At 43.0% G+C, this 15,177-nt stretch overlaps 1 protein-coding gene across 2 annotated transcripts; it reads left to right on the top strand.

Moving 5' to 3' along the window:
• Positions 1-232: 232 nt before the first annotated feature.
• On the top strand, positions 233-14,599 carry DNAJC18 (DnaJ heat shock protein family (Hsp40) member C18). 2 transcript variants are annotated; one of them, XM_082323913.1, is made up of 7 exons: positions 233-362; positions 531-676; positions 1,866-2,051; positions 5,763-5,875; positions 7,250-7,359; positions 9,293-9,465; positions 13,541-14,599. In XM_082323913.1, the coding sequence occupies exons 1-7, from the start codon at positions 325-327 to the stop codon at positions 13,663-13,665; spliced, it is 891 nt and encodes a 296-aa protein (XP_082180039.1). In that variant the 5' UTR covers positions 233-324; the 3' UTR covers positions 13,666-14,599. The 2 variants fall into 2 exon arrangements, with proteins under 2 accessions (XP_082180039.1, XP_082180040.1); XM_082323914.1 differs by lacking the exon at positions 13,541-14,599 and adding an exon at positions 10,354-13,527.
• The last annotated feature ends 578 nt before the right edge of the window (positions 14,600-15,177 follow it).

Below are 15,177 nucleotides of genomic sequence, written 5' to 3'. Positions count from 1 at the left end.
GCCTGGGACAGCCTGCGGGAGGGAGGCCGGCGGCTGAGGCTCGGCCCACCCAAGCCACCACGGCGGCGCTGAGGGCAACCCGCGGTGCTCCTGCCCCTCAGGACGCTGCCTATGACGTCACCGAGCCTCGCTACAGCGTCACAAGCCCCCGTAAGCCCCGCCCCCGCGCGGTGCCCGCTGGGTACTGTAGTTCCCGCCCGGGACTCCCGCACCCAGAGGCCCCCGCGCGGCCGCCGCCTCCGCGCACAACATGGCGGCGCGGGCGGGCCGGGGCGGCGGGCTGTGAGGGGCGCGGGGGGCGGGCGGGCTGCCCCGGGGCCCGCCATGACCTACACGGCGGAGCAGCTGGACGGCGTGCGGCGGTGAGCGCCGCCGGGCCGGGGCCGGGGGAGAGGAGCGCCTGAGGGAGCAGCGCGGCCGGCTCGGGGGGCAGCGGCGGCTCGGTGACAGGCGGCGGGGGGTCTCTGGTGGGGGCCTGCGGCGGTGTCCGCGGGATAGGCCGGTAAAGGTAACCTTGTGTGCGCTTCCAGAATAAAGAGGTGTCGGAACTACTATGAAATTCTGGGGGTGGAGAGGGACGCCAGCGAGGAGGACCTGAAGAAAGCTTACCGCAAACTGGCCCTGAAATTTCACCCTGACAAGAACCGCGCCCCCGGAGCAACGGAGGCCTTTAAAGGTGAGGTGGGGGCTGGCCCGGCTTCGAAAGTCGTAAAGCAAGATTAAAAGGAGGACAGACTGCCTCAGGCTTAACAGTTCTGCGCCTTATGTAAAGGCATCATACGGGCCCATATAGCTTGTCATTTCTATAGACAGCTATGCGCATCTCCACGAAATCCCGCAGCTGGTCGGCAAGATTTGCCTTTTAATCTTCAGAATACAGATTTCCATTGGAAGGAAAGGGAAACATATCCCAGATCTCTTTCCTAGATACTGCTAAAGGTTCAGAACGATGCGTGGAAATGATACTGGCCATGCAGGAGAGTGTGGTGTTGTGTAATCAATAACTGCTCTGTGTCACAAATAAAAATTTTTTATATAGATGCAAGCATATGAAATTTGAGTCCAATATTCTGTGTCTGGACTTTTCAGTAACGTTGCAATCTAAACCTGTATCAGCAATGTTAACACCTAAACTCTTACATCTTTTGCCTTTTCCGTCCTGTGTTGCAGCTGTCTGCAGCAGCACTGTAAGGCAGCGCGAGGAAAGTAAGGTATTCATTCATAGTCTATTAGAACAAGGAGTTTTTGAAGGGCTTTTCTTTATTTTGTTGTGTTGGGGTTGTGTTTCTCTATGAACTTGTTTCCAGCTGTGTTCTGTCAAAGATCAAGGAAGAAGATGAACCAAACAAATACTTCTGGATGGTTTGACATAGAGTGTGAAATAGATATGCTGTACAGCTTCACAAGCATCTCTCCTGACAAAAAAACTTGGAATATGGTTCTTCATTTTAATTAGTCTCTGCAGTTATTAACTTTGTATTAACTGTATATGGTATATGGAGGTGCACTTCTGTATCAGTGCTTAGTTTGATCTGGTAAAATGTTATATTCTCACCCAATCTCTTGACTGAAGTGGACTCTCTCACCTCAGTTTTACAAGTATTTCAACTCTGTCCATATACTTTAACACTTATGTCTTTCTCCTGATATCAGTGATAGCAGGAAATAGGTTCCATCACAGGTAATGACAGCGTTGTAACACCTTTTTTTACAAAGGGAGTTCTTTCAAAGGTAACTCAGTCTTTGGTCAAGCACAAATTTTCTATGCCTGTTTGGGCTTTTTTGCTACTCTGCTTATAAAAGTCTGAGATCTGGAAATACTGCGTGGTATGCCTGTGTAACACTGCTTTTAATTCACTCTCCAGCAATAGGCAATGCTTTTGCAGTTCTGAGCAACCCTGAAAAACGATTACGATACGATGAATTCGGAAGTGATCAAGAGCACGTCAGCACTGGCCAGACCAGGCACTATAATTACTACACAGAATTTGAAGCAGACATTACACCAGAAGAAATATTTAATGTGTTTTTTGGTGGGCACTTTCCTACAGGTCAGTATCTGTCTGCAGCGTTTTTGAAATGCAATGAACTGACACTAGACCATAAAGGAAGCTCAGCTTCTCTTGCTACTGCTCAGGGAGTTGATTATACATCTGAAAAGAGCAAAAACTTTTTTGGGTTTACTCTTTTCTCCCTGCCTAGCTGTTTATGCCTGGAAAAGCTCCCTTAATGCATGGGATTGAGTTCCTTAACTTCAGATTTTAGCAACTCCATTCTCCAAAAAATGTCAAAGCCCAGCCTTGCTGTCCAGGAATGCTCCTGGAAGGGAGCGCTGCCAGTGGGGTAACAGCTGTTGCTGCCGGGGCAAGTTCCGAACCTCCCAGCCTCTCTTGAAAATTTCTGACAGTACTAGTTAGGGGTAAGAACATTTTAGTCTGGCAAGAGGTTAGGCTGTTTGGTTCTTGGGTAAGCAGCATTGTAATACCAGCTGTAGCTGAAGACCCTTCTTTTTGTTGTTGCTTTTATTCCCTCCGTTGTTTGAAGCCAGCGGTGGTATGGAAGGTAAAATGAGGTGTGACTGGGAAGGGATCAGAGGTATCTTTGCTGATGGTGATGTACTTGAGACACCTTACTGCATTCCAGTACAGCATGGCAGCAGCTCCTGGCATTGTTGTCTCAGTGCCCCTATAACTAGGAAAACATGGGAGTTCGTTTGGCTCGCAGCAGTTTACATACTATAAAGAAATGAAAACTTACCTTAGAAAGTGATGCCTGCCAGGAAAGGCTGGCTGTTACCCGATATACAGTATCCAGTAACAGAACAGTAGATCCGTACCTGTAGCAGCTCCATGCGCGTCTCAGTCCAGCCTTGGCTTTTGTATTTGTAGTAAAAATAAAAAGATACTGCAAGATCAGTGGAATACAGGTTTGGGTTAAAAGTAAATTTGAAAGATATGCTGAGCTCAAGGGTCTTCCTAGCAGTAGCTAACGAATTGCTTTAGCACTCTTGTAAACTTTCTCACCTCCAAGGCGTGGTATAAAGCAACATACACACCAATTACTACAGCCTAAAGCCACAGGTACAGGTAATTACTGACAAGCTCCTTGTAACCTTAGTCTGTACGGTAGCATGTTGCAGCTCAGGGGACCTCAAATTGTTTTCAAAATTTGATGGGTAGATGTGCAAAGTGAGACAAACTCAGCGTGGCATTAATTCTACACTGAGCTTGCAAGTTTTCCGTTTCTGATTTTGCAACAAATTGCACCTGTGTGTGCCTTTTGCCTCAGCTACCAGTGAAACATTGCCCTCGTGGTACGTGACTGCAACGTAGCTGCGGGTGACAGGGATGCTTCGAGTTGAGGACAAGAAATGGAGGAGCTGCAGGAGGAATTTGGGTAGTGGGCATGGCAAGTTGAACAGGTAGAGTGGCATGAAGAAGTAAATGGGAATTTTTATCAGAGTGGCAAAGAATAAGAAAATAAAAAGATAATTCCATAGTAATAGGTATTGGTAGTAAACAGTAGTTTCCTCACCAAAAAAATCTTTGGGTCTAGATTTATTTCTGATCTGATCTGAATTCTCTCAGTGCCAGGAGGCACACGAGGCACGAACATCGTTCTTCCACTTCGATCGGTCTGCGGCTGCGTGCCGTGCAGTCAACCTCCACCATCCGACAGCAGGTCGTTTTTGGACGACCCCGCTTTCTTCTTCCCTCTGGAGTCCACCCAAGGGCCACAGCGCAGTCTTCTGTCAGTTTTTCCTCAGGACATGACCGATCCAGTTCCATCTCCTCCTCCTCACTTCGTTACTGATTTTCTCCATCCCCGCCATTTCTGATGCTCGTCGTTTCTACAACTTCTTTTTTCCTTTTTTTTTTTTTTTTTCCGGGAGGAGGTAGTTGGCCTCCTGCCCAACCCCCATGACTTGGAGGGCCAGTGGTTTTTCTGTCAGGGTGGCCTTCCCTTAGGCTGCGTTGGTTCGCGGCACCTTCTTCAATTTTATCCGGTGCACCCTCCAGAGAGGGATCCCCTATCCACCACCCAGGGGACGCGCCTTCTAGCCGTGCAGCCCCAGCCGAAGGCTAGATTTATTTACATTTTGTAATTTAAGAGTGAGTTTTAAATTATGGAAAATCGTCAGTTCAGCAGTTTTCCAAATAAGCAAAGTCCACACAGTTTCTACTTAGCAAGAGAATTAACTAGTAAGAGGGTGTCCAGATAGTTGATATAAAGAGACCATTTTTTTAACCGTCGTAATGTTAAAGTGGGACTTGCGTGCGTGAGCTGAAGTTTGTGCTAAGCTGCAGTGTCGTGCTCGTTTTTGTTTTGTGACGCCTTGCTATCACCAGGCTTTCTGGAAATCTGAACAAGAAATGTTGGTGTTAGGGTAAACTCATTTTTATAGCTTTTGTGGGCAGGTTTATGGCTTTGTTTTTTGCCGTGCATTTTTCCTCTGTGGATGTTAAGTGGAAAAATATTAAAAGTTAAAATGTTGAATGTCCTCAGTCTAAAAGGAGACTCTCCACGTGGCAGAGTGTTGCAGTTATAATGGGTAGAGGCTACAAGTTGAACTTTCTTCTCATAAAAAATAAGTGCACATGGAAGGAAAGAAACTGCTGGCAGCAATTCTTTGAGAAACTTAGGATTTGGGAAAACTTTTTTCTAGGCACCCTGCAAAAGCCATTCTTCTCTTCCCACACTTGCTTCTGTTTTTTCACAGCTTGATAAAATATTGTCTGAGCAGTGTTGAATGATAGAAACAACCTTTCTTTTTCAAGAAAGAAACTTTTGTTCTTCAAGCCAGCCTTGTTTGGCTCTCTGTTGGAGCTCTGACTGCAAACGTGCCTAGACCCTTGGAAAACTCTTTGAACAAGCAAGGAAACAGATGTTTTGACACAATAGCAAAGGTCTTTTCCACCCAGGTTTCTTGCAGCATTCTTTGGGAAATTTAGAGAAAGGACAGTATAAGAGTGTAAAATAATGTGATATCTTTCCCAGGGCTTAAAAATAGATCTGCATTTCTGTTGTCATGATAAGGCCATAAATTTAAATTCTCTAATACAAAGAAATTCTGAATTTCAAAAGAGGAGAACACAGCTATTATTAAGATATTCATATGGTGATAAAATCGGAGTTGAAGCTTCAAATCGAAACAGCATATGCAATTCTTTCCTCATTTTAGAATTTTTAAAAATAAATCAACTATATTCAGCGTGCAAGAAAGGAAATCCTGAATTGTACTTTTTTTTTTTAACTCGTTTTTTAAATCTCTTTCCTTATTACAAAATCATTAAGTGAAACTATTAATAGCTTGAAGGAAGAGGAAGTAGAAATGAGTGCAGAAGACCATGTTCAGTAATTAGGGGAAGCCATAATTCATGGCCTGAGTCTGGTGAAGCAAATTAATTTTCCTGCTTAGAGCCTGGGGACACAACGCAAGCTATGGCTGTGCAAGTGAATGTGACAAAAACAGTATTAAAATATGAGATACAATAATAAAAATTATAGCATGTTTCTGCAGTTTGATTTAAATTAAGATGGACTTGGGGCACACTTCGCAATTTCTCTGGTACACTTTTTGGAATGACATATTATTATGACATTTAAATCTGAGGTGTGTTGGTGCTTTTTAATCTGAGGTCTCTCAACTGTATTTCAGGCTGTGTAGTGTAAGCCTGGATGATCAACTAGAAACTCTGAGAAATACAGGTAAGCACCAGCTTGGATGAAAATCATGACTCTCTCTTGGTTTCTTTTAACAGGAAATATCCATATGTTCTCAAATGTAGCCAGAGATGCGCACTATTATCCACGGAGGCACCGAAATGAAAGAGCATGGACGCAGGAGCAAGAGGAGGAAGAAAACAGGCCACAGGTAGCCAGGAGGAGGCATCTCTTGGGCTTAAATATTTCACCGGGGTGAGGGGTCCACTTACACATCTGAAGCCAGGACAGACTTTCCCATCCTTAAATGCTCAGTGTTTATCCTCAAGTGCTGCAGCCAAAATGGATGTTTTCAAAAGTAACTAGGTTGTCTTTTATTAATCACTACTTTAAAAATACCTTGTATTGATAGGATTACAGGCCCTGGAGTTCCTGTCACCAAGTGTTTTGCTGGTGCTTGATTTTTGCAAGCTCTAATGGTTTGGTAATCCAACAACAATTAGTCCAAACGTGGATTGATAACAGATACGGCAGTACTGGCTTGCCTCATGGCGTGTTTAATCCTTCCGTAAATTAGCAGAAAACTTCTGCCCAGGTGCTGCACAGGCTTCTTCCAGCCCCGGGACAGGATGGGTCTGGGATGCTTTTCTACCAACAGAAACCTCCAGATGAGACACAAGCGCACATACATACATGCCACCTGCCTTGGAAGAAAATTCCTCCGAAGGCAGTCTATTAACCTAACGAGATCGTTCTCCAAGGAAGATGAATTTTTCCCTCTGACTCTCTTCTTGTCGGGCTCTGAAAAAAACCTGATAAAGCCTATAGACAGCTATGCTAGGGCAAATGAATCCCACCTACTACTGTGTCAGGTATTCTTGCTGCTATCCCAGGGCAGAGAGCAAACTCTAAATAGCTGCATATTATATTTTGCTCCTGATTAGAAAAGGCGTTTTAGAAGGGCAGTTTAAAAATGAGATGAAGAGCAGAAGTAAAGATCTGTCTTTTCTCTATGGCTATCAGAACTCTTTGGTCTTTTGATGTTTTTTTCCCCACTCTTTTGTTCTACTAAATTCATTCAAACAAAAAAACCAAGTGCTTGCATCCTGTCCCAAGTTATGCTATATAAGGTCTCTTAACCCTTTACTTTTTAGCCATTTTATCCAGTGTTTGAACAGAGAATGAGATTTTTAGAATGCATGTAGCAAACATCAGAAGATGCATGGAAAGCCATAGGCACAAATGGGAATTGCAATGTGTTCCTTCAGTTTGGATTGTCAGCTGCTCACTGACAGGTACAGTGCTGTGGGCATCTATCGCCTTGTGAAGGAAGCTGTAGATGAAAGAAATGTCATTAAAATATATTTGAAAAAAAATGGCTTTAAAGAGTTTTCTGAGATTATTAATAAAGGTTATTTTGAAGTTAAAGTGTCATCCCTCTCAAAATTCAGAAGTACTTCCTTTTTTTTTCTTTTCAGTGTACATTTAATACATTGTTGATCTGTGATAGATGGTTGCTGTGAACAAATGCATCCTTTTCTATCTGTATCTTTTCTTGACTACTAATTATTGTTGTTCTTTTCAGAATTCATATTCTGCATTTATTCAGTTGATGCCAGTTTTCATAATAATAATAGTGTCAGTTATAACTCAACTGATGGCCACAAACCCACCCTACAGCCTATTCTACAAATCGTAAGTCATTTAAAAGCACATTTTTCGGGTCTTTGGTGTTTGTGATAAGGTGGTAGACGGAAGTTGGACTTGATAGCAAAACGCATGTTAGTGCTCTGTTCTGCTCTTTCTAGAAAGTGTTATCAATTTGTAAATAAGGAAATAGCAACAGTCTCTGTTGATGAGTTCTCCTAAGCATTATCGCTATGAAGTTAACTATGGTGGGCTTTATTGTACTGTGTGCTGAACAAATAGAGGCACTGAGCCAGAAAGCTTTCTCAACTGGTGTGAAATGTTTTTGCACAGTGATACAGTGGCAGGAATGTGGGTGTAGCCCAGCTACAGTGCTGATCAGCCTCTGGCCTGCCCAGCCCCCAGGGATCTGTGGACCACCACCGAGGTTCCTATGTAAAGCAATTGCAAAATGAAGCCTGCGGTTTGCAGCATAAATCCAAATCTGCTCTGGAGCCTGAATTCTACTGGAAGAATTGTCAGGCTCCACAGTCATTAAAGCCTTGAAATGCCCTGGTTTAACATCTGTAAAGAAGCAGGACCCCCGGGTTGCAGAGGGCAAACTGAACTGGTCAGCTCTGGAAGCAGAAGGAGCACGACCAGGCCTGCCGTAGTCTGAGTTTGTGGGGCAGAGGAAAACCCGCTTGCCCCTCTCGGCATCCAGTGTTGGGAGGAGGGAAGCTCTCTAGTGGGAAAGAGCCGACCAGTTCAGCCACCTTCGCTGGCTCTCACAGAGACAGGAGTGGGAGTCAGCAGGTTTTGGAGAACCTGCTGCACACAGCGGTAGCAGAGTGCTCCAAACACTCCCCTTGCTCCCTTCCAGGAGCAAAACTACTTAGGTTTAGGTCCATATCCTCTCCGCTGTCAGAGCAGCCCGACAGCCTTTATCGTTTTTTACCACAAGATGTCAGTGTGTAGACCTAGCGTAAGAGGGGGGTTGTTTTTTGGGTGTTTTTTTTTCAGAGTGTTTTTGCTATCTGCCAGTCCCATGTGAAACCTCCCACGCTGCCTGCAGAGCAGCTAATCTCTCCTGCTTTTCTTCACTACCTCCCCTTCTGTTGATTTGAGATAGTCAGGCCTGAGGCTGGTACACAGTTATGCTGTTTCTCTAAATCATATCCTTAAAAAAGTAACAGCCTAAAAGCTAAAAGAAATTGTTTATATAAAGAGAGCATACACCTCTGAGACACAGCGAGAGAGAAGGAAAAGAGGAGTCCAGGAAACAGAAGGGGCAAACTGGATTCCATTGAGTAGAGTGTAACCTTTGTGTTTTGGCTGCCTGCCTCTTTGGGCAGTGATTTGAAAATACGCCTGGGTATCTTTGCTCAAATAAGGAAATTCAGTATAAGAGTATAGTTTAATCCAGTGGCTGTGTCAGAGTGGCTAATCCTACCTACAGGATCTTCTTTGGGATATTCCATGCCCCACTTTGCTTACCCATGATTATAAAACCCTGAAGGAAAGTGTAACTAGAATCTCCCCTGCAAATTCTTATTTCTACTAAAGGATGCAGAAATCAGGAAAATCCAGGTTCAATTGCATTGTGCCCTAAGCAGTACTAGGGCCGTATGCCTTTCCTATAATCTCTACCTTTGTTATCAATTCCCATGCTTTCTGGACCCAGCTTGCCAGAAATACAAACACAGTATTTGGAAAGAACAGTGTCAGCTCGGAGTCAGTTCTTTGTTGATATCTCCAAATATTAGATATTTGCCTGTGGTTTCTAGCAGGGAGGATGAATTCTGTTTGTAGTGCACAGCTTGCTGTGCCTGAGACTTGTAATTTCCTTATTGGATGGTTGAGGGAGCTATAGTCCTGCAGAAAGTAATTCTAAAGAAGTTGTAAATACTGTCCTCTGGAAAGGCTAATATGGAGAAACATCTTTTGATTTCTTGATATTTGAACTGCTAAAAAAATCTGTTTTCTCCATGATGTTTCACAGGTCCATAGGCCACGTTATTAGCAGAGAAACAGAGAACTTGCAGGTGCCTTACTATGTCGATAAAAACTTTGAAAAGAATTATCAAGGAGCAGAACTTCAAGAGCTAGAGAAAACGGTTGAAAAAGATTACATAGACTATATTCAGACCAGCTGCTGGAAGGAGAAACAGCAAAGTAAGTTATTTTTGTTACAAGTGTGTGCCTACAACCCATCAGTAATTGTCTGATGGCTATGCATCACAAAGCACTGCCATTTTTAGCCTCATTTTCCGATGCATTTAACATCTCAAACCTTGCCCTGGTATTTCTCACATCTGCTCTTAACACTGAATTTGCTATTCTTGAGGCTCTTGTCGAAATTCATTTTAGGCGATTCTGAGAGACAAGTGGAAAGTAGATTTCACCATGTGAGACATTTTTTCCACGCAGTTTTTATGCTTGAATAACTCTCAGTGATAATGTTTTAAATGTGTAATCCACCACATTTATGTAGGTCTGACAAATTGCTAGGGCTAGAGAAGATCTTGAGGCATCACCCATTTCACCTTTCGTTTGCTGGAGTAGAATCATTTTTGCTTCAGCTGGCTCCACGAGAAGGTTACCTAACTTTTTCTTCAAAACTTCATCAGAAGGAGAGCCCATAGCCTATTCAGGTGCTTTTGGTAATCTTGCAGTGGACTGTGTTACTGGTATCAGTTTTCAAAGAGCGTGCTTCTGTACTTGTTTTGTGCGCTTATTTGCATTTTCTATCTTTAGATGAGTTTGAGATCATGTTTTTCACCATAGTCAAGATTGTCTTTTAAAAACAAGAATTGAATGCAGAAAGGGAGAACACAAAACTGTGAGCATTCAAAGTCATGATTCTCACGTCAGTCCTAATTCGATCAGTGGCTCATATAAAAGCATATATTTTAACCCCGTATTGTATTATTTGTTAATTACTACTCTTCTAGTTAATTTAAAATAGATCAAATCCCTGCTGCTTTTGTAACTGTACAAAGTAACAAAAATCAAGTTACAAGGACTAGCTGAAGTTGGGATGTTGTGACTTATTTTTTTCAGCTGAAGAACTCATCACCTTAAAATGAGTAAACACAAACTACTGCTGTGCATAAAGGAAACGGGAAGAAGTTGTTTCTGTGTAAATGTTTAATAGCAGCAGGCAAGCTGCTTTCACACACTAGTAGGGCTTTCTAAATTGCTCCGTGTAAAACAGTCCTCAGCACACTACTAAAAAGTGACTTTGCACTTGTTTACGGTTTCTTTACCAATTGCATCATTATGGTAGCATACACTTTGTCTAAAGGAGACTTGTTTAATCCTGTGCTAGAGGTAACAATAGCATTGCTGACTCCAAACTATTTACAGGTTTTTGATGGGAAGGGTTGTTTTGTTTTCATCCAGAGGCTGTTTTGGTTTATTTTATATAAAAGTTACCAATCTTGCTTTTAAAGAGAAATACACAGATGTAGGTTCTGAAGTTAAAAAAGAAAAGAACCCATAATATAAGACCATAAAAATCCCAAACAATCCCTTAGTTTTTGGTGTGCTTGACCTGTGATCTCTGAGGCTGGGAGTAGCAGCCTCTAGGTATAACGTGGCTGTTAATAACCATAAAAGTAGGCTTCATGTGTAGGCTTGCTATAGGGATAGAATTTATTTCGTACTGAAAAATCCTTTTAATTGACCTTGTGCAACTGAAAGTCGCCGTATTGTCTCTTTCATGTAGACCTTGAGCTAAGGAGTGCCGTGCCCCAAAATGGGCAACAGGGTTTGCAAGTCTAAGAGAGACTGATAGTCAGAGACGGAGAGATGATCCAGCATTGAATGTCAAGCAATGCCTGAAAAACAGTGCTCCTCTGGAGCTTTTTTCACTTAAGAGACTTTATTAGTCACACATCTGCAAATGTATTTACAAGGTCCACAATTAGTAGCCTGAAGAGACCACTGTAATTAAAAAAAAACATTTTCAGAATGATTACCATCTAGGCCAGCGAGCAGGTAATGAGCACAGCTGAGACTGTGCTAACTTTAGTACAGCCAAGTTTGTAAAAATAAACTGTGAATACAAGATGGAGTGCTGGGGAAAAGTTCTCTGGAGATGCTGAGACAGGCCTTAGTCAGCTGTTGCTTCATAACTTTGGTCCATTAATTCTAGTTTAAGTGTTTAACTTCATTTGGTCAACTTTTCTTTTGTCAGTTGAATGTCTATTAATAGTACGTTTGGTTTATAATTGAGGGTGCATTTCTCTTTAGCATCAGCAAAATGGGCATAGTTATAGAGGAACAGGTTGATTTTTAAAGTCCTTGATTTTATGACTTCAAAAGTGTTACCTGGTGTCCAACTATCTTAATGAAAACGTCAAAAGTAACTGCTACATCGGTATCTTGTTCAGCCGGTCACTTTTATACTGCTGCAGTAGACAGTTTTCCTCCGTTCACAGCAGAATACTGTGTAAAAGTTGCGTATGCTGTGGTTCTTGGTCTTCTGAAATCTTTGATACAGTACAAAAGGCACGTCCCAGGTTTTTACAGGAGACTGTTCGGCTGTGATAGCACAATGGTAACATAAGACTGCAAAGAGCTCCAAAAAGTACAAAGGAACAACTCTATGTAAAAGATTGAAAAACGTAAATAAACCAACGTGACAGAATGAATGCTGTCAAAAGTGCAAGAATTTGCAGTGAATATTCTTGCCCGGTTGGATAAGTGTAAACTAAGATTCTTCATTGCAGAACTCCAGGGACTCTGGACTCGGAGACAATTACCCAAGTCTAGTTTTGCTGAAGGCTTGTCAAGGCTATGTGCCCGGCACTACTTGAGTGGCATTTTAGTTACAAAACCTGAAAATTGATTTCTGATCTGAAATAAAATGTTTATCCCTGTCAATTTGTAAAGCTTTTCAATAATAGGTGGAGGGTTAAATGGCTTTAAATTCCAGTGGGACAGGAACAGAGGACGTAAGGCATGAAAGGACCTGTTGAAGTTCTTTCCACTCTGAATGGTTTTGTAAAATGAGGGACTTGTCAGATATATAAAAGCTATTTGAAAAATTGAGTTTCATCAGGTAGCCTGTGCTTAGGGAAATTTTGACCTTTTCAGAAACAAATTACTGCTATTCTCTGAGGTGCATCTAATCCTGAAGTTATTCTTCAGGGAGAAAGCTATATTAAAACTTCATTAGCTAATCAGCAAAAGAAACTTCTCTGAATTACCGGGGGGGGAATAATTTAAACAATGGGATTATTTCTGTTTTGAGAAGAAGGGGAAAAAATATGCAAAGTACATTCGAGATTGTATCGTTAATGAACGGGCACAGAGGCCTTTCAGACGAGTCCCTCACCTTCCTGTAATCAATACCAAAAAAAAAAAATAATTATAATGCCTTCTGGGCAAACCTCTTGCCAGACAGAGTTTGAATTCTGAGAAGCACAACAGCAAAACCCAATTATCTGTACCTTCAAGTATGTATTTGGATGGGTGCTCTGGGCCCTCGCGGAGTGGATCTGCCAGAAGAATTGCCTTCCTCAGTGACGTGGGCAGGGGTGGATGTCTTGTAGTTCCTGCTTGGCTTAGGAGGCTGCAGACACCTGGCACAGCCCCAAGGCAGCGACAGGAAAAGCAGTCAGGAGGGAGGCTTTCTTTACTTCTGGCGTGTGGCTTCAGTACCGCGGATAGGTGAGGAGTAAACCCCTCCGCCAGTCTGGGCCTGGTGACAGTCAGTGAGGATCAGTGCACGGTGAGATGACATCTAATTCAAATGTAAATAGCGCTATCTCCGAAGGCAAGTGCTGTGGAGCAGATCAAATGGTATCCTACTAGCCCCTTTTTATGCGCAGTTAGTTTAAATATATACACGTATATTTTAAAGCAATCACCTGTTCTTTAGATCATTAACATAATTTTAAATCTTACATGACTTCTCAGCTATATTTTTATAGTTTGTGTTTTCTTTGTAGACAGTAATAATCAGTCTTTTGTTTTGGTTATTGTCCTACTGCTGCACTGGTAGAGAGGGTTATTATAACTGTTTGAGTTTTCAAGCAATTATGAAAATACTGTTTTCTTAAGTAGCTAGCCTGGTGAAACCTGATGGCCTCTCTTTAAAGAAAGTCATTAACATGCCCAGTTTCACTGAAACAAGGTGAATTTAAAAAAACCATGCCACAAGGATAACAAAGCACTGACAAACAGTTACGTAAAGTAGGCTCACGACTTCATCCTAATGTATATTTTTTTCATCTTTCAGAGTCTGATTTGTCAAATTTGGCCAAGCTATACAGAGATGAGCGGTTAAAACAGAAAGCAGAATCACTGAAACTTGAGCACTGTGAGAAGCTCTCCAGTCTGATTGGAATGCACAAAGGGGGCTGACCAGGACACACACGTTCTGTAGTTTTATTTATTGCTGTTTTAACTTATGTTTTTATTTTCCTTTGTATAAAAAGGGAAGTAGTCTATTGTAAAGAGTCTGAACGTTCGATTCCTTCTGCATAGAGTGCAGAGATGGGCCAACACAAGCTGTAGAGCTGGTGTTTGCTGTAATATACTGTACACTGTATTTGGTTCCAAGGACCAGTGGCACTTTGTAAATTAATTCCCTGGGAGACGCTATTAGTTTGGAACCTGTCTTCATTGGTAGTTTGTCTGCCGTCCAAACACTATATTCTTCCCAGGAGAGCAGACAGATGTCTTAGCTTTCTGTATTTTATATGGACCTGCAATTCACTCGGCCATATGAGCAGCGTAGTTCTCGGTATTAAGTGTGCTAGCCTTCTCATACTGATACCAAGTGGATGTCCTTGCTCCTGCAGTGGTTTGGAATGGGAATGTGGATGGAAGGCGGCATGTTTCCTGTTCAAGTGTAACATGCAATGCTTAATTCAGATGAGTCAAGGACCTGCTTCAGGTGAGCGCTTCAGCACACTCCCAGCTCTCCCTGCCGTCAAAGGGATGTACCCCTGTGCTTGTCTGGCTGCGGGCCGTGCCCGTTCTGCTCCTTGGTGAGACAACACGCTCAGATGCCAACAGCAACGTCGAACAAGAAGATGAGAGTCTGTGAATTGCACCAATTTCAATGTCTGCCAAACTGTAAAGAAAGGACAACCGTGTTTATTTTCTCCTGTTTTCAGTGGCATATTTTTAAGCTGGCTGTTTAATTCTGATTTTTATCTGCAAACTCTTCTCCAGCTGTTACAGGGGTCCTGCTTTTTCTGGTACAGTTTTGATGTAGCATATTTTTACTCCGTCAAACAGTTATGAATGTTTCACTGTAGAGATTAGTATCGCAAAGAAAAAGATCTGTGTAGTAGTGTCCTGTTTTTTCTTGATCCTCCTTTACGAAACCAGGCATTTAAAGGCAGGTTGAGGATGGGATATACTCGTCAGCAGCAGAGAACAGAGCGTTAGTCCAGTTGAGCATCGTTAACCTCCGGAGGCAGTTTGTGTGGCGGGGTGCCGCGGGTGTGTACCACACGTGGAACAAACTCTCCTTACAAAGGACATCTCCAAGCGGTGCAGGCACGGGAGGTGCAGGCTTCTGCCCTCCCTCCCCGGTGTGGGGACTTAGCGCAGCAGAAGCAGCGCTCACCTCTCTGACGTGGAGGTACGTGTCTGTGAAAACTGAACAAGTCTCTGGTTTTGCCCCCGTTCCTAAGACTCGCTACGAGTAGCACAGGACGCCACAGATGGCCTTGGCTTAAACCTAGGAAGCAAAGTGCTCAAAAGCTGAGAAATGCCAGAATTAAAATTGCCTTTGAAGCTTAGACTTCAAGTCTCCACGTGCCTGTGCGTCCCGGTGCAGTGGCGTACTGGTGCTCTGCCTGTGCGCCGAGGGTGTCCCGTTGGCAGCTGGTACTGGGGGCGGGGAGCGGGGACCGTAGGTAC

This window comes from Platalea leucorodia (assembly GCF_965183815.1).
Source record: "Platalea leucorodia genome assembly, chromosome: 11".
NCBI classification, from domain to species: Eukaryota; Metazoa; Chordata; class Aves; order Pelecaniformes; family Threskiornithidae; genus Platalea; species Platalea leucorodia.
This window is presented reverse-complemented; position numbering and strand designations above follow the sequence as displayed.

Excerpts from the sequence above, each read along its gene's own strand:
- DNAJC18 (XM_082323913.1), top strand. The coding sequence starts at position 325 with ATGACCTACACGGCGGAGCAGCTGGACGGCGTGCGGCG. Across the intron at positions 7,360-9,292 it reads TACAGCCTATTCTACAAATC|GTCCATAGGCCACGTTATTA; the intron begins GTAAGTCATTTA and ends GATGTTTCACAG. Across the intron at positions 9,466-13,540 it reads CTGGAAGGAGAAACAGCAAA|AGTCTGATTTGTCAAATTTG; the intron begins GTAAGTTATTTT and ends TTCATCTTTCAG.